The sequence below is a fragment of the Oncorhynchus nerka genome, linkage group LG1 (genome assembly GCF_034236695.1).
Source record: "Oncorhynchus nerka isolate Pitt River linkage group LG1, Oner_Uvic_2.0, whole genome shotgun sequence".
Taxonomy (NCBI): Eukaryota; Metazoa; Chordata; class Actinopteri; order Salmoniformes; family Salmonidae; genus Oncorhynchus; species Oncorhynchus nerka.
The window spans coordinates 59,000,245-59,026,068 of NC_088396.1; the positions used below are offsets into that span (position 1 = coordinate 59,000,245).

The following is a 25,824-nucleotide window of genomic DNA, read 5'->3' on the forward strand; positions in this document are numbered from 1 at the left end:
ATGGAGAACAAGAGCACCTCCTCCCAGCTGCCCACTGCACTGAGGCTAGGTAACACGGTCACCACCGATAAATCCATGATTATCGAAAACATCAACAAGCATTTCTCAACGGCTGGCCATGGCTTCCTCCTGGCTACTCCAACCTTGGCCAACAGCTCCGCCCCCCCCCCCGCAGCTACACGCCCAAGCCTCTCCAGGTTCTCCTTTACCCAAATCCAGATAGCAGATGTTCTGAAAGAGCTGCAAAACCTGGACCTGTACAAATCAGCTGGGCTTGACAATCTGGACCCTCTATTTCTGAAACTATCCGCCGCCATTGTCGCAACCCCTATTACCAGCCTGTTCAATCTCTCTTTCATATCGTCTGAGATCCCCAAAGATTGGAAAGCTGCCGCAGTCATCCCCCTCTTCAAAGGGGGAGACACCCTGGACCCAAACTGTTACAGACCTATATCCATCCTGCCCTGCCTATCTAAGGTCTTCGAAAGCCAAGTCAACAAACAGGTCACTGACCATCTCGAATCCCACCGTACCTTCTCCACTGTGCAATCTGGTTTCAGAGCCGGTCACGGGTGCACCTCAGCCACGCTCAAGGTACTAAACGATATCATAACCGCCATCGATAAAAGACAGTACTGTGCAGCCGTCTTCATCGACCTGGCCAAGGCTTTTGACTCTGTCAATCACCATATTCTTATCGGCAGACTCAGTAGCCTCGGTTTTTCTAATGACTGCCTTGCCTGGTTCACCAACTACTTTGCAGACAGAGATCAGTGTGTCAAATTGGAGGGTATGTTGTCCGGTCCTCTGGCAGTCTCTATGGGGTTGCCACAGGGTTCAATTCTCGGGCCGACTCTTTTCTCTGTATATATCAATGATGTTGCTCTTGCTGTGGGCGATTCCCTGATCCACCTCTACGCAGACGACACCATTCTGTATACTTCCGGCCCTTCCTTGGACACTGTGCTATCTAACCTCCAAACGAGCTTCAACGCCATACAACACTCCTTCCATGGCCTCCAACTGCTCTTAAACGCTAGTAAAACCAAATGCATGCTTTTCATCCGCTCCCTGCCTGCACCCGCTTGCCCGACTAGCATCACCACACTGGATGGTTCCGACCTAGAATATGTGGACATCTATAAGCACCTAGGTGTCTGGCTAGACTGTAAACTCTCCTTCCAGACTCATATCAAACATCTCGAATCTAAAATCAAATCTAGAGTCGGCTTTCCATTCCGCAACAAAGCCTCCTTCACTCACGCCGCCAAACTTCCCCTAGTAAAACTGACTATCCTACCGATCCTTGACTTCGGCGATGTCATCTACAAAATAGCTTCCAATACTCTACTCAGCAAACTGGATGCAGTTTATCACAGTGCCATCCGTTTTGTTACTAAAGCACCTTATACCACCCACCACTGCGACCTGTATGCTCTAGTCGGCTGGCCCTCGCTACATATTCGCCGCCAGACCCACTGGCTCCAGGTCATCTACAAGTCCATGCTAGGTAAAGCTCGGCCTTATCTCAGTTCACTGGTCATGATGGCAACACCCACCCGTAGCACGCGCTCCAGCAGGTGTATCTCACTGATCATCCCTAAAGCCAACACCTCATTTGGCCGCCTTTCATTCCAGTTCTCTGCTGCCTGTGACTGGAACGAATTGCAAAAATCGCTGAAGTTTGAGACTTTTATCCCCCTCACCAACTTCAAACATCTGCTATCTGAGCAGCTAACCGATCACTGCAGCTGTACATAGTCTATCGGTAAATAGCCCACCCAATTTACCTACCTCATCCCCATACTGTTTATATTTATTTACTTTTCTGCTCTTTTGCACACCAGTATCTCTACCTGTACATGACCATCTGATCATTTATCACTCCAGTGTTAATCTGCAAAATTGTAATTATTCACCTACCTCCTCATGCCTTTTGCACACAATGTATATAGACTATCTTTTAAAAAAAATGTTTTTTCTACTGTGTTATGGACTTGTTAATTGTTTACTCCATGTGTAACTCTGTGTTGTCTGTTCACACTGCTATGCTTTAACTTGGCCAGGTCGCAGTTGTAAATGAGAACTTGTTCTCAACTAGCCTACCTGGTTAAATAAAGGTGAAATAAATAAAAAACGATATATTTTTTTGCATAATATGCTTATGTTAGATACTTGTCATTAGAATGTATCCCTTTGGACTATAGTGTTGGCAGTTGCACATTTCTCTTGGCTGGAGCTCAGTCACTTGGGGCCCAGAGAGGGGAGAGGTCAGGCTTGTCTTTCACAAAGCTTATTATTATTATTAAAGATGTAGTTTAAGTATAACTCTGACTGGTGTGTAGTTTGTAACTCTCCTCATTTGGGTAAAGCAGAAATATGCCACCACACTTATTGATATTATAAACTGGTTACCAAAGTAATTAGAAGAGTAAAAATAAATGTTTTGTCATACCTGTGGTATACGGTCTGATATACCACAGATGTCAGCCAATCAGCATTCAGGGTTCGAACCACCCAGGTTATAAAGAACATTTTATTCTGTATGAGGTGTGTTTAAGTAACATTGTATTGAGTAAGGGGTGTGTCTAGTTCTGTCTGAAGAGCATTCGAAGATTACCATGCCTCCTCGAGGTTTATTATCTGGTTGACAAGTGCTCTGTCACTTCCTGATGGATTTCCCCCAACAAGGACCCTGGGTAATGGAATCCTAGCGAGGAATCTGGGTAATGGACATGAGCAGGTGCTGCTAGCCCGATGACATCACAGGGGAAGACGCCAAGACAATAATTATAATGAATTTCAATGAATGGAATATTAAAGCTAATGAGGAAAACGATCATCCAGAAGACATGTACTCGACAGAGAGACAAGACAAGGGCCTTACTGCAGGGTGGACTTGGGATGCAGACAATACGTGTGGGTACAAAAGTTGGAGTAATGCTGTAGTACTCAACAGCTGTAGGACACATAACAGATGTAGCACACATAACATCTGTGGTATATATAACAATTGGAGTCATCCTGTAGTACATATAACAGTTGGAGTTATGGTGTGGTACATGTAACAGCAGTAGTACATATAACAGTTGGAGTTATGGTGTGGTACATGTAACAGCAGTAGTACATATAACAGTTGGAGTTATGGTGTGGTACATGTAACAGCAGTAGTACATATAACAGTTGGTGTTATGGTGTGGTACATGTAACAGCAGTAGTACATATAACAGTTGGAGTTATGGTGTGGTACATGTAACAGCAGTAGTACATATAACAGTTGGAGTTATGGTGTGGTACATGTAACAGCAGTAGTACATATAACAGTTGGAGCTATGGTGTGGTACATGTAACAGCAGTAGTACATATAACAGTTGGATTTATGGTGTGGTACATGTAACAGCAGTAGTACATATAACAGCTGTAGAAATGGCTTTGTAACCCTTTCCAGACTGATAGATGTCAACTACTTTGTTTCTCATCTGTTCCTGAATTTCTTTGGATTGCGGCATGATGTCTTGCTTTTTGAGCTCTTTCGGCCTACTTCACTTTGTCAGACAGTTTCTATTTAAGTGAAAATTTCTTGATTTAACAGGTCTGGCAGTAATCAGGCCTGGGTGTGGCTAGTGAAATAGGGCCATGAAGGTTCAGATAGCTTTTTTCCCTTAATATATAAAATCATCACTTAAAAACTGCATGTTGTGTTTACCTGGGTTATCTTGTGTCATATTAACATTTGTTTGATGCTCTGAAACATTTAAGTGACAAATAAGAAATCAGGAAGCAAATACTTTTTCACAGCACTGTATAACAGGTGTAGTGTATATAACAGGTGTAGTGTATATAACAGGTGTAGTGTATATAACAGGTGTAGTGTATATAACAGGTGTAGTGTATATAACAGGTGTAGTGTATATAACAGGTGTAGTGTATATAACAGGTGTAGTGTATATAACAGGTGTAGTGTATATAACAGGTGTAGTGTATATAAACAGGTGTAGTGTATATAACAGGTGTAGTGTATATAACAGGTGTAGTGTATATAACAGGTGTAGTGTATATAACAGGTGTAGTGTAGTGTATATAACAGGTGTAGTGTATATAACAGGTGTAGTGTATATAACAGGTGTAGTGTATATAACAGGTGTAGTGTATATAACAGGTGTAGTGTATATAACAGGTGTAGTGTATATAATATAACAGGTGTAGTGTATATAACAGGTGTAGTGTATATAACAGGTGTAGTGTATATAACAGGTGTAGTGTATATAACAGGTGTAGGTGTAGTGTATATAACAGGTGTAGTGTATATAACAGGTGTAGTGTATATAACAGGTGTAGTGTATATAACAGGTGTAGTGTATATAACAGGTGTAGTGTATATAACAGGTGTAGTGTATATAACAGGTGTAGTGTATATAAACAGGTGTAGTGTATATAACAGGTGTAGTGTATATAACAGGTGTAGTGTATATAACAGGTGTAGTGTATATAACAGGTGTAGTGTATATAACAGGTGTAGTGTATATAACAGGTGTAGTGTATATAACAGGTGTAGTGTATATAACAGGTGTAGTGTATATAACAGGTGTAGTGTATATAACAGGTGTAGTGTATATAACAGGTGTAGTGTATATAACAGGTGTAGTGTATATAACAGGTGTAGTGTATATAACAGGTGTAGTGTATATAACAGGTGTAGTGTATATAACAGGTGTAGTGTATATAACAGGTGTAGTGTATATAACAGGTGTAGTGTATATAACAGGTGTAGTGTATATAACAGGTGTAGTGTATATAACAGGTGTAGTGTATATAACAGGTGTAGTGTATATAACAGTGTAGTGTATATAACAGGTGTAGTGTATATAACAGGTGTAGTGTATATAACAGGTGTAGTGTATATAACAGGTGTAGTGTATATAACAGGTGTAGTGTATATAACAGGTGTAGTGTATATAACAGGTGTAGTGTATATAACAGGTGTAGTGTATATATATAACAGGTGTAGTGTATATAACAGGTGTAGTGTATATAACAGGTGTAGTGTATATAACAGGTGTAGTGTATATAACAGGTGTAGTGTATATAACAGGTGTAGTGTATATAACAGGTGTAGTGTATATAACAGGTGTAGTGTATATAACAGGTGTAGTGTATATAACAGGTGTAGTGTATATAACAGGTGTAGTGTGTATATAACAGGTGTAGTGTATATAACAGGTGTAGTGTATATAACAGGTGTAGTGTATATAACAGGTGTGTAGTGTATATAAACAGGTGTAGTGTATATAACAGGTGTAGTGTATATAACAGGTGTAGTGTATATAACAGGTGTAGTGTATATAACAGGTGTGTATATAACAGTGTATATAACAGGTGTAGTGTATATAACAGGTGTAGTGTATATAACAGGTGTAGTGTATATAACAGGTGTAGTGTATATAACAGGTGTAGTGTATATAACAGGTGTAGTGTATATAACAGGTGTAGTGTATATAACAGGTGTAGTGTATATAACAGGTGTGTATATAACAGTGTATGTATATACAGGTGTAGTGTATATAACAGGTGTAGTGTATATAACAGGTGTAGTGTATATAACAGGTGTAGTGTATATAACAGGTGTAGTGTATATAACAGGTGTAGTGTATATAACAGGTGTAGTGTATATAACAGGTGTAGTGTAGTGTATATAACAGGTGTAGTGTATATAACAGGTGTAGTGTATATAACAGGTGTAGTGTATATAACAGGTGTAGTGTATATAACAGGTAACAGGTGTAGTGTATATAACAGGTGTAGTGTATATAACAGGTGTAGTGTATATAACAGGTGTAGTGTATATAACAGGTGTAGTGTATATAACAGGTGTAGTGTATATAACAGGTATATAACAGGTGTAGTGTATATAACAGGTGTAGTGTATATAACAGGTGTAGTGTATATAACAGGTGTAGTGTATATAACAGGTGTAGTGTATATAACAGGTGTAGTGTATATAACAGGTGTAGTGTATATAACAGGTGTAGTGTATATAACAGGTGTAGTGTATATAACAGGTGTAGTGTATATAACAGGTGTAGTGTATATAACAGGTGTAGTGTATATAACAGGTGTAGTGTATATAACAGGTGTAGTGTATATAACAGGTGTAGTGTATATAACAGGTGTAGTGTATATAACAGGTGTAGTGTATATAACAGGTGTAGTGTGTATAACAGGTTTAGTGTATATAACAGGTGTAGTGTATATAACAGGTGTAGTGTATATAACAGGTGTAGTGTATATAACAGGTGGAGTGTATATAACAGGTGTAGTGTATATAACAGGTGGAGTTCAGATGCATTAGCCTACATGTACATACTACATTTGACAGTAAATTGAGTTAAAAGTTCAATTCAATCCTTAATTACTACTAATTCTCTATTAACCAAGATAAAAAGCGATTCCAGATGTTAGACCTTTTCCATACATAACAACAGTGACATGACCTCTGCTAGTCTAATGATCAGCTCAGGATAAAGAACCGAATAACTGATCAACATAATATTATTCTATGATTGTTTGAATGTTTGCTATAACCACTTTAAAAAAAAATGTTTCTGCGAGTATAGCCTTTGAGGATTCGCCAGAAAGCACTAACATCCGTTTTTTCCGGGATGCAGTATTTTCAACATGACTTAATTTCCCTTTGAAAAAAGGAAATGGGAATTCTGCTCAGGTGTCTTTCTATGCCTGCTACATGAGGTTACTGAGAGTATTAGACAAATTAAGTGCCATAAGAGATAGTAGAAACTGCAGTATTATCAGCGGGAGGTCATGATATGAGCATGTAGAAGAGCCAATACTGCTATCTGGACTAATGGCTCCATCTACTGGCCTGTTATCTGGACTAATGGCTCCATCTACTGGCCAGCTGTTCCCCGGCCGCCGAAGACAAGGATGTCGATTAAGGCAGCCCCTCGCACCTCTCTGATTCAGATTGGTTAGGTTTAATGTGGAAGACACATTTCAGTTGAAGTCATCTCCCTTTCCCTTGCTATCTGGACTAATGGCTCCATCTTCTGATGTGCTATCTACTGACCTGCTGTCTGGACTTATGGCTCCATCTTCTGATGTGCTATCTACTGACCTGCTGTCTGGACTTATGGCTCCATCTTCTGATGTGCTATCTACTGACCTGCTGTCTGGACTTATGGCTCCATCTTCTGATGTGCTATCTACTGACCTGCTGTCTGGACTTATGGCTCCATCTACTGGCCTTGGCGTGTATCTGATATTTGTAACAAAATAGAGCATGATATTTGAAAGAATGACAGGGCACTTTTATTGAAAACACTGAAAAACAATTTGGTTTGAAGATATAAAGCTAACATGTTGTATTGTAGAAGATATATAGGTATAGCCTTTGCTACATAGTGCACTCTAGCCACTTGTGATAATGAATGAACATAGACAAACTCAGAGCCATATACTGTGTACAGTATGACTCTGGGCACTCTCATTAAACACCACACATGGTTCAGGAGTAAACCAGGAGACAACTCAAGCTGCAGTCGAACAGTATCCTGCCCTCTTTCTCTGTGCTGCATCGATTCTGGAGAAGGTCCAGGATGCTTGCTCTAAGATCAGGGGTCAGACACTGGTGGAAGTGGTCCTGTTCTGTCATGAAGTCCAGCAGCAGCTCTCCCATCTCATCCCCATCAGTGAAGCAGTCTGTGATGTCCAGGGTGTTAGGGATGAGGTGCTCATCATACTTAAGCTCCAGCCGCTCCAGGTGGACCTTGATGTCTCCAGCAGACAGGTAGTCAGAGATGGACTTGGTGCAGAGCTCATTCCTGTAGGTCTTCCACAGGGTGTCCCAGCCGCTGCCAGCTGGAATCAGTGTGATAGAGAACAGGGAAAAAAATGGAGGATATATTTTCATATTTATAACCATCTGAACAAATCCCAGAACATTTGTAGAAATCTGCAACGAATACTATAGGTTACTACACTGCTAAAAAGTCTGTAGCCCATGTTACTGTACTGTATATTATACATGACAAGTTACTGTACTGTATATTATACATGACAAGTTACTGTACTGTATATTATACATGACAAGTTACTGTACTGTATATTATACATTACAAGTTACTGTACTCTATATTATACATTACAAGTTACTGTACTGTATATTATACATTATATGTTACTGTATATAATGAATTATATGTTACAGTACTGTATATTGTACATTTTGTTACTGTACATTATACATTATCTTACTGTACTGTATATTATATCTTACACATGATAATGCACTGTACATTATATATCACATGTTACTGTATATAATGAATTATATGTTACAGTACTGTATATTGTACATTTTGTTACTGTACATTATATATCATTATCTTACTGTACTGTATATTATATCTTACACATGATAATGCACTGTACATTATATATCACATGTTACTGTATATTATACATTCTGTTAATGTTACTGTATATTATACATTACAAGTTACCATTGTACTGTATATTATGTATTATATGTTACTGTATATTATACATTGCCATTGTACTGTATATTATGTATTATATTTTACTGTACATTATATGTTCATTTATATTATACAGTATGTTACTTTACTGTGTATTATACATTATATGTTACTGCATATTCTACAATATACAGTGTGTACGCAAAGTATAGACCCCTTGACTTTTTCCACATTTTGTTAAGTTACAGCCTTATTAGAAAATGGATATCATTGTTTTTTTCTCCCTTTAATAAATCTACACACAATAGCCCATAATGACAAAGTAAAAACTGTTTTTTAGAAATGTTTGCAAATCTATATAAAAAAAACTGAAATATCACATTTCCTTAAGTATTCAGACCCTTTAGTCAGTACGTTGTTGAAGTACCTTTGGCAGCAATTACAGCCTTGAGTCTTCTTGAGTCGTATTCGTTATTTTACCTTTAACTAGGCAAGTCAGTTAAGAACAAATTCTTATTTTCAATGACGGCCTAGGAACAGTGGGTTAACTGCCTGTTCAGGGGCAGAACGACAGATTTGTACCTTGTAAGCTCGGGGATTCGATCTCACAACCTTTAGGTTACTAGTCGAATGCTCTAACCACTAGGCTACCTACGCATCAGTCAGCATGTGGCCCAGAAGTTAATTAACAGCATGCAGAGGTCTTGAAAAAGAAGGGTCAACTCTGCAAAGATAGACTCTGCATCAACTTCATGTAATTGTCAAGAAAAGCTTGCCTATAAACTTTGCCAAAATATTTCAAACTACTTTTGTAATACAAATTTAGGTATTTTTAAACGTTAATAATCGATCAAATTGTAGACGGGGCAATCTGTATTCAATGGAGCAAGTAAACAAACTATGCACCTTTTTTCATCTTGTGTAACTCTCAACAGTGTAACGTTGTTCCAGGATGTGCTTCTCCTTCGTTGCACCAATGATTAACTTCAACCCAATTCCAAAGACTGGTGACATCCAGTGGAAATTGTAGGAACTGTAAAATGGTCGCTATTAAATATCCCTTGGCAAAGACAACTGAGGGAACGGCCAGAGGCAAAAAAATAAAAAATCTGAACAGTTTTTCCTCTGGGTTTTGCCTGCTACATAAGTTCTGTTATAGTCACAGACATGATTGAAACAGTTTTAGAAACTTCAGAGTGTTTTCTATCCACACCTACTAATCATATGCATATAATATATTCCTGGCATGATTAGCAGGAAGTTGAAATTGTGCACGCTATTTATCCAAAAGTGAAAATGCTGCCCCCTATCCCTAAGAAGTTTTAACAGTTGATTTTGAGATGTGTCTGTTACTTGAACTCCGTGAAGCATTTATTTAGTCTGTTATCTGAGGTGTCATTAACTCTAATGAACTTATCTCATGCAGAAGAGGTGACTCTGGGTTTTCCTTTCCTGTGGCGGTCCTCATGAGAGCCAGTTTCATCATAGCGCTGGATGGTTTTTGTGACTGCACTTGAAGAACCTTTCAAAGTATTGACTGACCTTCATGTCTTTAAGTAATGATGGACTGTCATTTATCTTTGCTTATTGGAGCTGTTCCTTGCCATAATGCCATGTCTTTCACCAAATAGGGCTATCTTCTGTATACCACCCATACCTGTCACAACGCAACTGACTGTCTCAAACGCATTAAGAAGGAAAGAAATTCCACAAATTAACTCAAACGAAAGAAAAAAAGAAGAAAGAAATTCCACTATTTAACTTTTAACAAGGCACACCTGATAATTGAAATGCATTCAAGGTGATTACCTCATAAAGCTGGTTGAGAGAATGCCAAGAGTGTGCAAAGCTGTCATCAAGGCAAAGGGTGGCTACTTTGAAGAATCAAATATAAAATATATTTTAATTTGTTTAACACTTTTCTGGTTACTACATGATTCCATATGTGTTTTTTCATAGTTTTGATGGCTTCTCAAATCAAATGTTATTTGTCACATACATATGGTTAGCAGATGTTAATGCGAGTGTAGCGAAATGCTTGTGCTTCTAGTTCCGACAATGCAGTAATAACCAACAAGTAATCTAGCTAACAATTCCAAAACTACTACCGTATAGACACTGGTGTAAGGGGATAAAGAATATGTACATAAAGATATATGAATGAGTAATGGTACAGAGCAGCATAGGCAAGATACAGTAGATGGTATCGAGTGCAGTATATACATATGAGATGAGTATGTAAACAAAGTGGCATAGTTAAAGTGGCTAATGATACATGTATTACATAAGGATGCAGTAGATGATATAGAGTACAGTATATACGTATACATATGAGATGAATAATGTAGGGTATGTAAACATTATATTAGGTAGCATTGTTTAAAGTGGCTAGTGATATATCCTTCCTGTTTGGCCCTGTCCGGGGGTGTCCTCGGATGGGGCCACAGTGTCTCCTGACCCCTCCTGTCTCAGCCTCCAGTATTTATGCTGCAGTAGTTTGTGTCGGGGGGCTAGGGTCAGTTTGTTATATCTGGAGTACTTCTCCTGTCCTATTCGGTGTCCTGTGTGAATCTAAGTGTGCGTTCTCTAATTCTCTCCTTATCTCTTTCTTTCTCTCTCTCGGAGGACCTGAGCCCTAGGACCATGCCCCAGGACTACCTGACATGATGACTCCTTGCTGTCCCCAGTCCACCTGGCCATGCTGCTGCTCCAGTTTCAACTGTTCTGCCTTACTATTATTCGACCATGCTGGTCATTTATGAACATTTGAACATCTTGGCCATGTTCTGGTATGATCTCCACCCGGCACAGCCAGAAGAGGACTGGCCACCCCACATATGCTCTCTCTAATTCTCTCTTTCTTTCTCTCTCTCGGAGGACCTGAGCCCTAGGACCGTGCCCCAGGACTACCTGACATGATGACTCCTTGCTGTCCCCAGTCCACCTGACTGTGCTGCTGCTCCAGTTTCAACTGTTCTGCCTTATTATTATTCGAACATGCTGGTCATTTATGAACATTTGAACATCTTGGCCATGTTCTGTTATAATCTCCACCCGGCACAGCCAGAAGAGGACTGGCCACCCCACATAGCCTGGTTCCTCTTTAGGTTTCTTCCTAGGTTTTGGCCTTTCTAGGGAGTTTTTCCTAGCCACCGTGCTTCTACACCTGCATTGCTTGCTGTTTGGGGTTTTAGGCTGGGTTTCTGTATCAGCTGATGTACGAAGGGATATATAAATACATTTGATTTGATTTGATATATTTTACATAATTTCCCATCAATTCCCATTATTAAAGTGGCTGGAGTTGAGTCAGTGTGTTGGCAGCAGCCACTCAATGTTAGTGGTGGCTGTTTAACAGTCTGATGGCCTTGAGATAGAAGCTGTTTTTCAGTCTCTCGGTCCCAGCTTTGATGCACCTGTACTGACCTCGCCTTCTGGATGATAGCAGGGTGAACAGGCAGTGGCTCAGGTGGTTGTTGTCCTTGATGATCTTTATGGCCTTCCTGTGACATCGGGTGGTGTAGGTGTCCTGGAGGGCAGGTAGTTTGCCCCCGGTGATGCGTTGTGCAGACCTCACTACGCTCTGGAAAGCCTTACGGTTGTGGGCGGAGCAGTTGCCGTACCAGGCGGTGATACAGCCCGACAGGATGCTCTCGATGGTGCATCTGTAGAAGTTTGTGAGTGCTTTTGGTGACAAGCCAAGCCTTCTTCACGATGCTGTCTGTGTGGGTGGACCAATTCAGTTTGTCTGTGATGTGTACGCCGAGGAACATAAAAACTTACCTCCCTCTCCACTACTGTTCCATCGATGTGGATAGGGGGGTGTTCCCTCTGCTGTTTCCTGAAGTCCACAATCATCTCCTTAGTTTTGTTGACGTTGAGTGTGAGGTTATTTTCCTGACATCACACTCCGAGGGCCCTCACCTCCTCCCTGTAGGCCGTCTCGTCGTTGTTGGTAATCAAGCCTACCACTGTTGTGTCGTCCGCAACTTGATGATTGAGTTGGAGGCGTGCGTGGCCACGCAGTCGTGGTTGAACAGGGAGTACAGGAGAGGGCTCAGAACGCACCCTTGTGGGGCCCCAGTGTTGAGGATCAGCGGGGTGGAGTTGTTGTTGCCTACCCTCACCACCTGGGGGCGGCCCGTCAGTGAAGTCCAGTACCCAGTTGCACAGGGCGGGGTCGAGACCCAGGGTCTCGAGCTTGATGACGAGCTTGGAGGGCACTATGGTGTTGAATGCCGAGCTGTAGTCGATGAACAGCATTCTCACATAGGTATTCCTCTTGTCCAGATGGGTTAGGGCAGTGTGCAGTGTGGTTGAGATTGCATCGTCTGTGGACCTATTTGGGCGGTAAGCAAATTGGAGTGGGTCTAGGGTGTCAGGTAGGGTGGAAGGTATATGGTCCTTGACTAGTCTCTTAAAGCACTTCATGATGACGGAAGTGAGTGCTACGGGGCGGTAGTCGTTTAGCTCAGTTACCTTAGCTTTCTTGGGAACAGGAACAATGGTGGCCCTCTTGAAGCATGTGGGAACAACAGACTGGGATAGGGATTGATTGAATATGTCCGTAAACACACCAGCCAGCTGGTCTGCGCACGCTCTGAGGGCGCAGCTGGGGATGCCGTCTGGGCCTGCAGCCCTGCGAGGGTTGACACGTTTAAATGTTTTCCTCACCTCGGTTGCAGTGAAGGAGAGTCTGCATGTTTTGGTTGCGGGCCGTGTCAGCGGCACTGTATTGTCCTCAAAGCGGGCAAAAAAGTTATTTAGTCTGCCTGGGAGCAAGACATCCTGGTCCGTGACGGGGCTGGTTTTCTTTTTGTAATCCGTGATTGACTGTAGACCCTGCCACATACCTCTTGTGTCTGAGCCGTTGAATTGAGATTCTACTTTGTCTCTATACTGACGCTTAGCTTGTTTGATTGCCTTGCGGAGGGAATAGTTACACTGTTTGTATTCGGTCATGTTTCCGGTCACCTTGCCCTGATTAAAAGCAGTGGTTCGCGCTTTCAGTTTCACGCGAATGCTGCCATCAATTCACGCTTTCTGGGTTGGGAATGTTTTTTTCTTCAACGCACGTTCTAATGAACTCGCTCACCGAATCAGCGTATTCGTCAATGTTGTTGTCTGACGCAATACGAAACATATCCCAGTCCACGTGATGGAAGCAGTCTTGGAGTGTGGAATCAGATTGGTCGGACCAGCGTTGAACAGACCTCAGCGCGGGAGCTTCTTGTTTTAGTTTCTGTCTGTAGGTAGGGATCAACAAACTGGAGTCGTGGTCAGCTTTTCCGAAAGGAGAGCGGGGCAGGGCCTTATATGCATTGCGAAAGTTGGAATAGCAATGATCCAAGGTTTTCCAGCCCTGGTTGCGCAATCGATATGCTGATAAAATTTAGGGAGTCTTGTTGTCAGATTAGCCTTGTTAAAACCCCCAGCTACAATGAATGCAGCCTCCGGATATATGGATTCCAGTTTGCAAAGAGTCAAATAAAGTTTGTTCAGAGCCATCGATGTGTCTTCTTGGGGGGGAATATATACGGCTGTGATTATAATCGAAGAGAATTCCCTTGGTAGATAATGCAGTCGACATTTGATTGTGAGGAATTCTAAATCAGGTGAACAGAAGGACTTGAGTTCCTGTATGTTGTTGTGGCCACACTACGTCACGTTAACCATGAAGCATACGCCCCCGCCCCTCTTCTTACCAGAAAGATGTTTGTTTCTGTTGGCGCGATGCGTGGAGAAACCAGCTGGCTGCACCGACTCCGATAGCGTCTCTCCAGTGAGCCATGTTTCCGTGAAGCAAAGAACGTTACAGTTTCTGATGTCCCTCTGGAATGCCACCCTTGCTCGGATTTCATCAACCTTGTTGTCAAGAGTCTGGACATTGGCGAGGAGAATGCTAGGGAGTGGTGCACGATGTGCCCATCTCCGGAGTCTGACCAGAAGACCGCTTCGTTTTCCCCTTTTACGAAGTCGTTTTTGGGGTTGCCGGGCTGGGATCCATTCCGTTGTCCTGGGTGAAAGGCAGAACACAGGATCCGCTTCGCGAAAGTCATATTCTTGGTCGTACTGATGGTGAGTTGACGCTGCTCTTATGTTCAGTAGTTCTTCTCGACTGTATGTAATGAAACCTAAGATGACCTGGGGTACCAATGTAAGAAATAAAACGTAAAAAACAAAAAACTGCATAGTTTCCTAGGAACGCGAAGCGAGGCGGCCATCTCTGTCGGAAGTAGATTCTACAATGTAGGAAAAATAAAGAAAAACCCTGGTGTGTCCAAACTTTTGACTGGTACTGTACATTATACATGTTAATGTATACTATACATTATATGTTACTGTACTTTATATTATAAGTTACTGTATATTATACAGTTTATGTTACTGAACTGGTATACTAACCTGCTTCATGAACTATGAGCAGTTTGCTGTTTTCCTTCAGAAGATTGTGGAAGAACTTGATGGTTCCTGGATAGTCATCTACGTAGTATAACATCTATGGGGTTAAATAAGGATATATGTGAGGTTGAGGATGGAAGAGGAATACTGTTATCACTTAGACTAGTGGCCAATTCTCTCACTTTCAGATATTTTAAAAGGAAATCATCTACTAAATATCTCTATTTTTAAAACAAGCCATAGAAAGTAGGTTGCAATTTCAATTGAATCAGAAAAGACAGAACAAATAATACAACAAATATGTGGTTAAACTCAAATTTACTAATTGATAAAAAAAAACGTTATTGGTTGTACTAGATTTTAATACAACACAGTGTTAGGGAGGTTAAACTCAAATATACTAATTGATTAAAGAAAAGGTATACTCTTTGTAAATTCTATCATAAATAGGAAAATGGAAGGGGGAAAAAGTAAGCAATTTGTCTTTCGGCCCTGCATTAAAGACCAGAATTGGTTAAAGACAATTGTGATAAATAAAAAATAAAAAATAATTAACATCTAGTGATGTTGAGGTTAATCCAGGCCCTGCAGTGCCTAGCTCCACTCCTATTTCCCAGCCGACTAGAGCATACAGGTCGCAGTGGTGGGTGGTATAAGGTGATTTGGTAACAAAATGGATGACACTGTGAAAGACTGCATCCAGTTTGCTGAGTAGAGTGTTGGAAGCTATTTTGTAGATGACATCGCCGAAGTCGAGGATCGGTAGGATAGTCAGTTTTACTAGGGGAAGTTTAGCGGCGTGAGTAAAGGAGGCTTTGTTGTGAAATAGAAAGCCGATTCTAGATTTGATTTTGGATTGGAGATGTTTAATATGAGTCTGGAAGGAGAGTTTACAGTCTAGCCAGACACCTAGGTACTTATAGTTGTCCACATATTATAGGTCGGAACCATTAATTTTTTAATTTTTTTATTTCACCTTTATTTAACCAGGTAGGCCAGTTGAGAACAAGTTCTCATTTGCAACTGCGACCTGGTCAAGATAAAGCATAGCAGTGTGAACAGACAACACAAAGTTACACATGGAGTAAACAATTAACAAGTCAATAACACAGTAGAAAAAAAGGGGGAGTCTATATACAGTGCCTTGCGAAAGTATTCGGCCCCCTTGAACTTTGCGACCTTTTGCCACATTTCAAGCTTCAAACATAAAGATATAAAACTATATTTTTTTGTGAAGAATCAACAACAAGTGAGACACAATCATGAAGTGGAACAACATTTATTGGATAACTTTTTTAACAAATCAAAAACTTACTTTCAGTGCAGCAAACTCTCTCCAGAAGTTCAGTGAGGATCTCTGAATGATCCAATGTTGACCTAAATGACTAATGATGATAAATACAATCCACCTGTGTGTAATCAAGTCTCCGTATAAATGCACCTGCACTGTGATAGTCTCAGAGGTCCGTTAAAAGCGCAGAGAGCATCATGAAGAACAAGGAACACACCAGGCAGACCCGAGATACTGTTGTGAAGAAGTTTAAAGCCGGATTTGGATACAAAAATATTTCCCAAGCTTTAAACATCCCAAGGAGCACTGTGCAATCGATAATATTGAAACGGAAGGAGTATCAGACCACTGCAAATCTACCAAGACCTGGCCGTCCCTCTAAACTTTCAGCTCATACAAGGAGAAGACTGATCAGAGATGCAGCAAAGAGGCCCATGATCACTCTGGATGAACTGCAGAGATCTACAGCTGAGGTGGGAGACTCTGTCCATAGGACAACAATCAGTCGTATATTGCACAAATCTGGCCTTTATGGAAGAGTGGCAAGAAGAAAGCCATTTCTTAAAGATATCCATAAAAAGTGTTGTTTAAAGTTTGCCACAAGCCACCTGGGAAACACACCAAACATGTGGAAGAAGGTGCTCTGGTCAGATTAAACCAAAATTGAACTTTTTGGCAACAATGCAAAACGTTATGTTTGGCGTAAAAGCAACACAGCTCATCACCCTGAACACACCATCCCCACTGTCAAACATGGTGGTGGCAGCATCATGGTTTGGGCCTGCTTTTCTTCAGCAGGGACAGGGAAGATGGTTAAAATTGATGGGAAGATGGATGGAGCCAAATACAGGACCATTCTGGAAGAAAACCTGAGTGAGTCTGCAAAAGACCTGAGACTGGGACGGAGATTTGTCTTCCAACAAGACAATGATCCAAAACATAAAGCAAAATCTACGATGGAATGGTTCAAAAATAAACATATCCAGGTGTTAGAATGGCCAAGTCAAAGTCCAGACCTGAATCCAATCAAGAATCTGTGGAAAGAACTGAAAACTGCTGTTCACAAATGCTCTCCATCCAACCTCACTGAGCTCGAGCTGTTTTGCAAGAAGGAATGGGAAAAATTTCAGTCTCTCGATGTGCAAAACTGATAGAGACATACCCCAAGCGACTTACAGCTGTAATCGCAGCAAAAGGTGGCGCTACAAAGTATTAACTTAAGGGGGCTGAATAATTTTGCACGCCCAATTTTTCAGTTTTTGATTTGTTAAAAAAGTTTGAAATATCCAATAAATGTCATTCCACTTCATGATTGTGTCCCACTTGTTGTTGATTCTTCACAAAAAAAATACAGTTTTATATCTCTATGTTTGAAGCCTGAAATGTGGCAAAAGGTCGCAAAGTTCAAGGGGGCCGAATACTTTCGGCAAGGCACTGTATATAGAATGGTGTCGTCTGCGTAGAGGTGGATCAGGGAATCGCCCGCAGCAAGAGCAACATCATTGATATATACAGAGAAAAGAGTCGGCCCGAGAATTGAACCCTGTGGCACCCCCATAGAGACTGCCAGAGGACCGGACAGCATGCCCTCCGATTTGACCGTCCTGAGTAGTGATGCTAGTCGGGCGGGCGGGTGAGGGCACCGAAAAAATGAAAAGCAGGCATTTGGTTTTACTAGCGTTTAAGAGCAGTTGGAGGCCATGGTAGGAGTGTTGTATGACATTGAAGCTCGTTTGGAGGTTAGATAGCACAGTGTCCAAGGGCGTGCCAGAAGTATACAGAATGGTGTCGTCTGCGTAGAGGTGGATCAGGGAATCGCCCGCAGCAAGAGCGACATCATTGATATATACAGAGAAAAGAGTCGGCCCGAGAAATGATCCCTGTGGTACCCCCATAGAGACTGCCAGAGGTCTGGACAACATGCCCTCCGATTTGACACACTGAACTCTATCTGCAAAGTAGTTGGTGAACCAGGCGAGGCAGTCGTCAGAAAACCCAAGGCTATTGAGTCTGCCGATAAGAATATGGTGATTGACAGAGTCGAAAGCTTTGGCCAGGTCGATGAAGACGGCTGCACAGTACTGTCTTTTATCGATGGCAGTTATGATATTGTTTAGTACCTTGAGCGTGGCTGAGGTGCACCCGTGACCGGCTCGGAAACCAGATTGCACAGCGGAGAAGGTACGGTGGGATTCGAGATGGTCAGTGACCTGTTTGTTGACTTGGCTTTCGAAGACCTTAGATAGGCAGGGCAGGATGGATATAGGTCTATAGCAGTTTGGGTCCAGGGTGTCTCCCCCTTTGAAGAGGGGGATGACTGCGGCAGCTTTCCAATCCTTGGGGATCTCAGACGATATGAAAGAGAGGTTGAAGAGGCTGGTAATAGGGGTTGCGACAATGGCGGCAGATAGTTTCAGAAATAGAGGGTCCAGATTGTCAAGCCCAGCTGATTTGTACGGGTCTAGGTTTTGCAGCTCTTTCAGAACATCTGCTATCTGGATTTGGGTAAAGGAGAACCTGGAGAGGCTTGGGCGAGGAGCTGCGGGGGGCGGAGCTGTTGGCCGAGGTTGGAGTAGCCAGGCGGAAGGCATGGCCAGCCGTTGAGAAGTGCTTATTGAAGCTTTCGATAATCGTGGATTTATCGGTGGAGACCGTGTTACCTAGCCTCAGTGCAGTGGGCAGCTGGGAGGAGGTGCTCTTGTTCTCCATGGACTTCACAGTGTCCCAGAACTTTTGGAGTTGGAGCTACAGGATGCAAACTTCTGCCTGAAGAAGCTGGCCTTAGCTTTCCTGACTGACTGCGTGTATTGGTTCCTGACTTCCCTGAACAGTTGCATATCACGGGGCTATTCGATGCTATTGCAGTCCGCCACAGGATGTTTTTGTGCTGGTCGAGGGCAGTCAGGTCTGGAGTGAACCAAGGGCTGTATCTGTTCTTGGTTCTGCATTTTTTGAACGGAGCATGCTTATCTAAATTGGTGAGGAAGTTACTTTTAAAGAATGACCAGGCATCCTCAACTGACGGGATGAGGTCAATGTCCTTCCAGGATACCCGGCCAGGTCGATTAGAAAGGCCTGCTCACAGAAGTGTTTTAGGGAGCGTTTGACAGTGATGAGGGGTGGTCGTTTGACTGCGGCTCCGTGGCGGATACAGGCAATGAGGCAGTGATCGCTGAGATCCTGGTTGAAGACAGCGGAGGTGTATTTGGAGGGCCAGTTGGTCAGGATGACGTCTATGAGGGTGCCCTTGTTTACAGAGTTAGGGTTGTACCTGGTGGGTTCCTTGATGATTTGAGTGAGATTGAGGGCATCTAGCTTACATTGTAGGACTGCCGGGGTGTTAAGCATATCCCAGTTTAGGTCACCTAACAGAACAAACTCTGAAGCTAGATGGGGGCGATCAATTCACAAATGGTGTCCAGGGCACAGCTGGGAGCTGAGGGTGGCCGGTAGCAGGCGGCAACAGTGAGAGACTTATTTCTGGAGAGGGTAATTTTCAAAATTAGTAGTTCGAACTGTTTGGGTATGGACCTGGAAAGTATGACATTACTTTGCAGGCTATCTCTGCAGTAGACTGCAACTCCGCCCCCTTTGGTAGTTCTATCTTGACGGAAGATGTTATAGTTGGGTATGGAAATCTCTGAATTTTTGGTGGCCTTCCTGAGCCAGGATTCAGACACGGCAAGGACATCAGGGTTAGCAGAGTGTGCTAAAGCAGTGAGTAAAACAAACTTAGGGAGGAGGCTTCTGATGTTGACATGCATAAAACCAAGGCTTTTTCGATCACAGAAGTCAACAAATGAGGGTACCTGGGGACATGCAGGGCCTGGGTTTACCTCCACATCACCCGCGGAACAGAGAAGGAGTAGTATGAGGGTGCGGCTAAAGGCTATCAAAACTGGTCGCCTAGAGCGTTGGGGGCAGAGGATAAGAGGAGCAGGTTTCTGGGCATGGTAGAATATATTCAGGGCATAATGCAGGGGTATGGTGGGGTGCGGGTACAGCGGAGGTAAGCCCAGGCACTGGGTGATGATGAGACAGGTTGTATCTCTGGACATGCTGGTTGTAATGGGTGAGGTCACCGCATGTGTGGGAGGTGGGACAAAGGAGGTAACAGGGGTATGCAGAGTGGGTCTAGGGGCTCCATTGTGAACTAAAACAATTATAACTAACCTGAACAACAGTATACAAGGCATATTGACATCTGAGAGAGACATACAGCGAGGCATACAGTAATCACAGGTGTTGAATTTGGAAAGCTAGCTAAAAACAGTAGGCGAGGCTAATCCGCTAGCACAACAAACAGCAGGTAAAATGGCGTTGACTAGGCAACGGGGCCGACAGGTAAGTCAAACAAGCAGAAAGGAGTACCGTGATTAATGGACAGTCCAGCGTGCGTCAGCTATGTAGCCAAGAGATCAGTGTCCAGGGGGGCAGCGGTGGATGGGCAGGGGGGCTGGGCTGGCGAGTGTTATCCAGGTTTTTTAAAAACTAACAATGACTAACTAGCTTTTAGCTGGTTAGCATCTGGAGGTTCTTGAGTGTGTCATAAAAATAAAAATAAGAGTAAAAGTAATAGCGATTCCGTATCACATTGGGTGAGGCAGGTTTCCGGAAGGTATAAACAAATTAAAAATCAAAAAGAGATAGAAAGTAAATGGGGTCAGAGAGTGATTGGGACGCGGTGGTTCAGACGGTTAGCAGGCCTGTGCTAACAAGCTAACAGTTCGTAGGCCCGAGCTAGACAAGGTAGCAGTTAGCGGACCGGAGCTTGACAAGCTAGCCGTTAGCAGGCCGAATTAGCAAGCAGGGAGATAGCGAGGGCTAGAGAGTTAACCTTTGGGGGACGTCGCGCGATGGGGTGAGTCTGTTTATTCCTCTTCATGCGGTGAGCTGGAGATACAGCGATTCAGAAAGCTCGCGGGCCTTGGCCAGCAGATGGATCTTTGGCGATGTCGCAGCGGAAAAGCCTGTTGAAACCCCCTTGGACGATTATGTCGGCGGACCAGTCGTGATGGATCGGCGGGGCTCCGTGTCGGCAGTAGAGGGTCAGTAGAGGGTCCAGGCCAATTGGCAAATTAGGTATTTTTGGACCTCTTCGGCTAGTCGGGAGATGGGCTTAGCTCGAGGCTAGCTCCAGGCTAACTGGTGCTTGCTCTGGAACAGAGACGTTAGCCAGGAGTAGCCACTCGGATTGCAGCTAGCTATTTACGATGAACCGGTATAAAGGTTCAGAGCTTGCGGTAGGAATCCGGAGATGTGGTAGAGAAAAAGCAGTCTGATATGCTTTGGGTAGATGTCGCGCTGGTGTCCTAGTTAGCGTTGAAGACCGCTAGCAGTGGCTAGCTAGTAGCTAGTTAGCGGCTAGCTTCTGATGAGGGTTCCGATTCTAAAGTATAGAAAAAAGCAGACCCGTACCACATTGGGTGATGCGGGTTGCAGGAGAGTATATTCAGCCTGTAGTTGGAAAGTGAGATTAAAATATGTACGAAATATATACAGAGAAAAAACTGAGGAAAAACTATATTTACACTATACAGGACGGGACAAGACAAAACACACGTCCGACTGCTACGCCATCTTGGTGGTTGGCTTTCACTTGAATAATTTGTATTAAGTCAAGCCGTTTAACTGAATCATGTTTATATAGTCAAGCCTTTTACCTGAATCATGTGAATGAAGTCAAATCTTTTGATCTCTCTTTTGTCTTTGACCTGTTTCTCATATTCTCCACACGTCACGGTGTGCCAAGAGAACGGGATCTTCTGAAGGCTGGGAGTCTTTTTCACTAACGCTACAAAACAGTTACAAGACAAACAGGCAAAACATCTAGTGAGAGTATTTGATCAAAGTCATGATGATCAAATACACAGACTCTGTATGGTATCACAATAACTCCTGGAACAGATGACATTGCAGACGTGAATCTGCAGCTCTTTGACCTGTAGCTCTTTGAGAATCAGGTCTCCCTAGCAAAAGAGACACCAATCTCAATGTGACGTCCCTGCATAAATAAATGTGAAATAAATCAGTACCTTTGAAATTGTCAGTGAGTTGGATGCTGGGTTCCACTATGTCTGCAGTAAGAGGGGTGGCTGGCAGTTTAGACTGTAGAATAGACAGGATGTGGGCATCCATCTCCCCTGAAATACCATAATACTTTAACTAGAAGGCCATAGCATTATAACCATGAAGCCATAATCAGTCCGCCGCAGGACGCGATCGTAGAATGTGCTGCAAAATCAACAATTCTCTGCATATTATGTGAAGGCTTGCACATTTGACCAATCACCGCTCTATTACCATATAAAACTGGAGGGACTGTATAATTCTATATTAGTATTACTAGGACTATATAGACTGTCACTGTAGTGGTATAAATCTGGAGAAACAGTTGAGTATTAATAGTGCAACTCAGATTAAATTACGTACCGCCACCACTTCCAACACCTAGAACATCCATTTTGGATTTCCCCTCTCCAATTCTACAGAAATCAAAGAGAACATTTTACTGTAAATATATCCCAGATGATCATTAGTAATGTACTAACCAAACTAGATGAGTTATAAATCATTACCTGGTGAACTCTCCAGGGAGAACCTTGTCGACATACCCAAGGATGGCCTTGTGTTCCTCCGAGTGTTTCAAGTAAAACTGGAACCCCTGAACATAACGGCCCTCGTACCCTGCTGGCTTCACAGTGTTCATGGCTGCAGCCTGTTGATGTAAAGACATTAACCTCAGTATGCAGTAGGCATCATCATAGAATTCTGTTATTTTAACATCTATACGTTCAACATAACATATTTCATATAAATCATCAAGATCAATCAATTGAGAAGCATTGATTACCTTGCCGTAGTGTACAGAGAAATGAGAAGCCTTCCTGAGTAGACCTGAAAGCCCTCCCTCGCTCCCTCCCCAATAATATAACTAGACAGCCTGTCTGTATGCACAGTACTGGTCTGTTCAAAGAGTCCATGCAGCTGTTCTGTCACATTCCATTCCCATGCAGTCTATGAGTCAAATATCCATGGCTCCATTTCCAGAATCAAAGTGCCCGGAGCACAACCTCTCTCAAGATTAATCCATCTTTCAACCACATCTACATTATTTCTTTATTTTTCCAACAAACAATCATTTCACACACTGAAAGGCATTTCAGATGTTAAGCATCTTGAAGGACACAAGGAATGGATTGAGAACAAATACATTGCCTTATTTTAGCTGACATGTTATACTATACATAAAGTATACTTTACAGTGCTAAGTCTCTCAGACTAACCGGTGTCTGTAGCCTCGCTACTTGTATAGCCGCCTTTTTATTGTTGTTTTATTTCCTATTGTTCACCAAATACCCTTTTTGCACTATTGGTTGGAGCCTGTAAGTAAGCATTTCACAGTAAGGTCTACACCTGTTGTATTCAGTGCAGGTGACAAATAGACTATGATTTGACTTGTGCAACACGGATTGAATAGAGCCCATACTGCTCTACTGTACTCCTCTAACTTTGGCTGGAATCCAAACATAGCCTGCTTCTATTGGATGGACCCAGACTGTTTCAAGGAACCCACACATTAGTAAACAACCAAAGGGCATCCTTAGTTCCCATTATCAATTCACTCTCTATTCACAGCGCTCTGTGAACCTCTTTCCCCCATAGAGGGAATCCAGCACTGATAACAGCTAACTAAGGAATAGCTGTGTATTAATGTGAGCAGTGCATTGTGCTTAAAAACTATGAACACACATGTCTCCTATTTGAAGAGCAACATCTGAAAATTGTATCAAAACATTAGATATCTACATTTTAAACATGGAAGCGTAAAAGAGCTGCCTGTACAGTGTTATATAAGCATGAATTTGATACCTGTGACCCAGATAGAACTGGTAGACTAATGCAAAGGTTTTACTGAGTATAAAACTAATTAAAGACTACTAATCATCATTATTAATTACAGTGCAGGTATATTATGTACATAAATACATACACTGAACAAAAATATAAACGCAACATTCAACAATGTTAAAGATTTTACTGAGTTACAGTTCATATAAGGACATCAGTCAATTTAAATGAATTAATTAGGCCTTTATCTATGGACTTCACATGAATGGGAATATAGATATGCATCTGTTGGTCATAGATACCTTATAAAAAAGATAGGGGCGTGGATTAGAAAACATGCATGTACATGCATAAACAGGGCCTAGGTTAGAAATACTTACAATATGTCACTTATTCAACAGCACTGCCAGAGACTCCAACCACAGCTGACGTGTTACAGCACTGCCCCAGAGACTCCAACCACAGCTGACGTGCTACAGCACTGCCCCAGAGACTCCAACCACAGCTGACGTGCTACAGCACTGCCCCAGAGACTCCAACCACAGCTGACATGTTACAGCACTGCCCCAGAGACTCCAACCACAGCTGACGTGCTACAGCACTGCCCCAGAGACTCCAACCACAGCTGACGTGCTACAGCACTGCCCCAGAGACTCCAACCACAGCTGACGTGCTACAGGACTGCCCCAGAGACTCCAAACATGGCTGACATTTACATTTAAGTCATTTAGCAGACGCTCTTATCCAGAGCGACTTACAAATTGGTGCTTTCACCTTATGACATCCAGTGGAACAGCCACTTTACAATAGTGCATCTAAGTCTTTTAAGGGGGGGGTGAGAAGGATTACTTTATCCTATCCTAGGTATTCCTTAAAGAGGTGGGGTTTCAGGTGTCTCCGGAAGGTGGTGATTGACTCCGCTGTCCTGGCGTCGTGAGGGAGTTTGTTCCACCATTGGGGGGCCAGAGCAGCGAACAGTTTAACTGGGCTGAGCGGGAACTGTACTTCCTCAGTGGTAGGGAGGCGAGCAGGCCAGAGGTGGATGAACGCAGTGCCCTTGTTTGGGTGTAGGGCCTGATCAGAGCCTGGAGGTACTGAGGTGCCGTTCCCCTCACAGCTCCGTAGGCAAGCACCATGGTCTTGTAGCGGATGCGAGCTTCAACTGGAAGCCAGTGGAGAGAGCGGAGGAGCGGGGTGACGTGAGAGAACTTGGGAAGGTTGAACACCAGACGGGCTGCGGCGTTCTGGATGAGTTGTAGGGGTTTAATGGCACAGGCAGGGAGCCCAGCCAACAGCGAGTTGCAGTAATCCAGACGGGAGATGACAAGTGCCTGGATTAGGACCTGCGCCGCTTCCTGTGTGAGGCAGGGTCGTACTCTGCGGATGTTGTAGAGCATGAACCTACAGGAACGGGCCACCGCCTTGATGTTATTTGAGAACGACAGGGTGTTGTCCAGGATCACGCCAAGGTTCTTAGCGCTCTGGGACGAGGACACAATGGAGTTGTCAACCGTGATGGCGAGATCATGGAACGGGCAGTCCTTCCCGGGAGGAAGAGCAGCTCCGTCTTGCCGAGGTTCAGCTTGAGGTGATGATCCGTCATCCACACTGATATGTCTGCCAGACATGCAGAGATGCGATTCGCCACCTGGTCGTCAGAAGGGGGAAAGGAGAAGATGAATTGTGTGTCGTCTGCATAGCAATGATAGGAGAGACCATGTGAGGTTATGACAGAGCCAAGTGACTTGGTGTATAGCGAGAATAGGAGAGGGCCTAGAACAGAGC

At 42.9% G+C, this 25,824-nt stretch overlaps 1 protein-coding gene across 2 annotated transcripts; it reads right to left on the reverse strand.

The window, feature by feature from the left end:
* Positions 1-7,303: 7,303 nt before the first annotated feature.
* Positions 7,304-24,441, reverse strand: LOC115124004 (histamine N-methyltransferase-like). Of its 2 annotated transcripts, none has more exons than XM_065019817.1 (7): positions 24,420-24,441; positions 22,767-22,906; positions 22,621-22,673; positions 22,224-22,331; positions 21,852-21,982; positions 14,901-14,994; positions 7,304-7,875 (listed from the first exon to the last, which is right to left on the reverse strand). In XM_065019817.1, the coding sequence occupies exons 2-7, from the start codon at positions 22,895-22,897 to the stop codon at positions 7,523-7,525; spliced, it is 870 nt and encodes a 289-aa protein (XP_064875889.1). In that variant the 5' UTR covers positions 22,898-22,906; positions 24,420-24,441; the 3' UTR covers positions 7,304-7,522. The 2 variants fall into 2 exon arrangements, with proteins under 2 accessions (XP_064875889.1, XP_064875885.1); XM_065019813.1 differs by lacking the exon at positions 24,420-24,441 and adding an exon at positions 23,042-23,148.
* Between the last annotated feature and the right edge of the window lie 1,383 nt (positions 24,442-25,824).

What these genes read in the sequence shown, in the direction of transcription:
- LOC115124004 (XM_065019817.1), bottom strand. Translation starts at nt 22,897, where the DNA reads ATGAACACTGTGAAGCCAGCAGGGTACGAGGGCCGTTATGTTCAGGGG. An exon ending in CTCCCTGGAGAGTTCACCAG is followed by an intron (nt 22,674 to 22,766) that starts GTAATGATTTAT and finishes TGATTTCTGTAG; the next exon opens with AATTGGAGAGGGGAAATCCA. An exon ending in ACTCACTGACAATTTCAAAG is followed by an intron (nt 21,983 to 22,223) that starts GTACTGATTTAT and finishes ACTGTTTTGTAG; the next exon opens with CGTTAGTGAAAAAGACTCCC.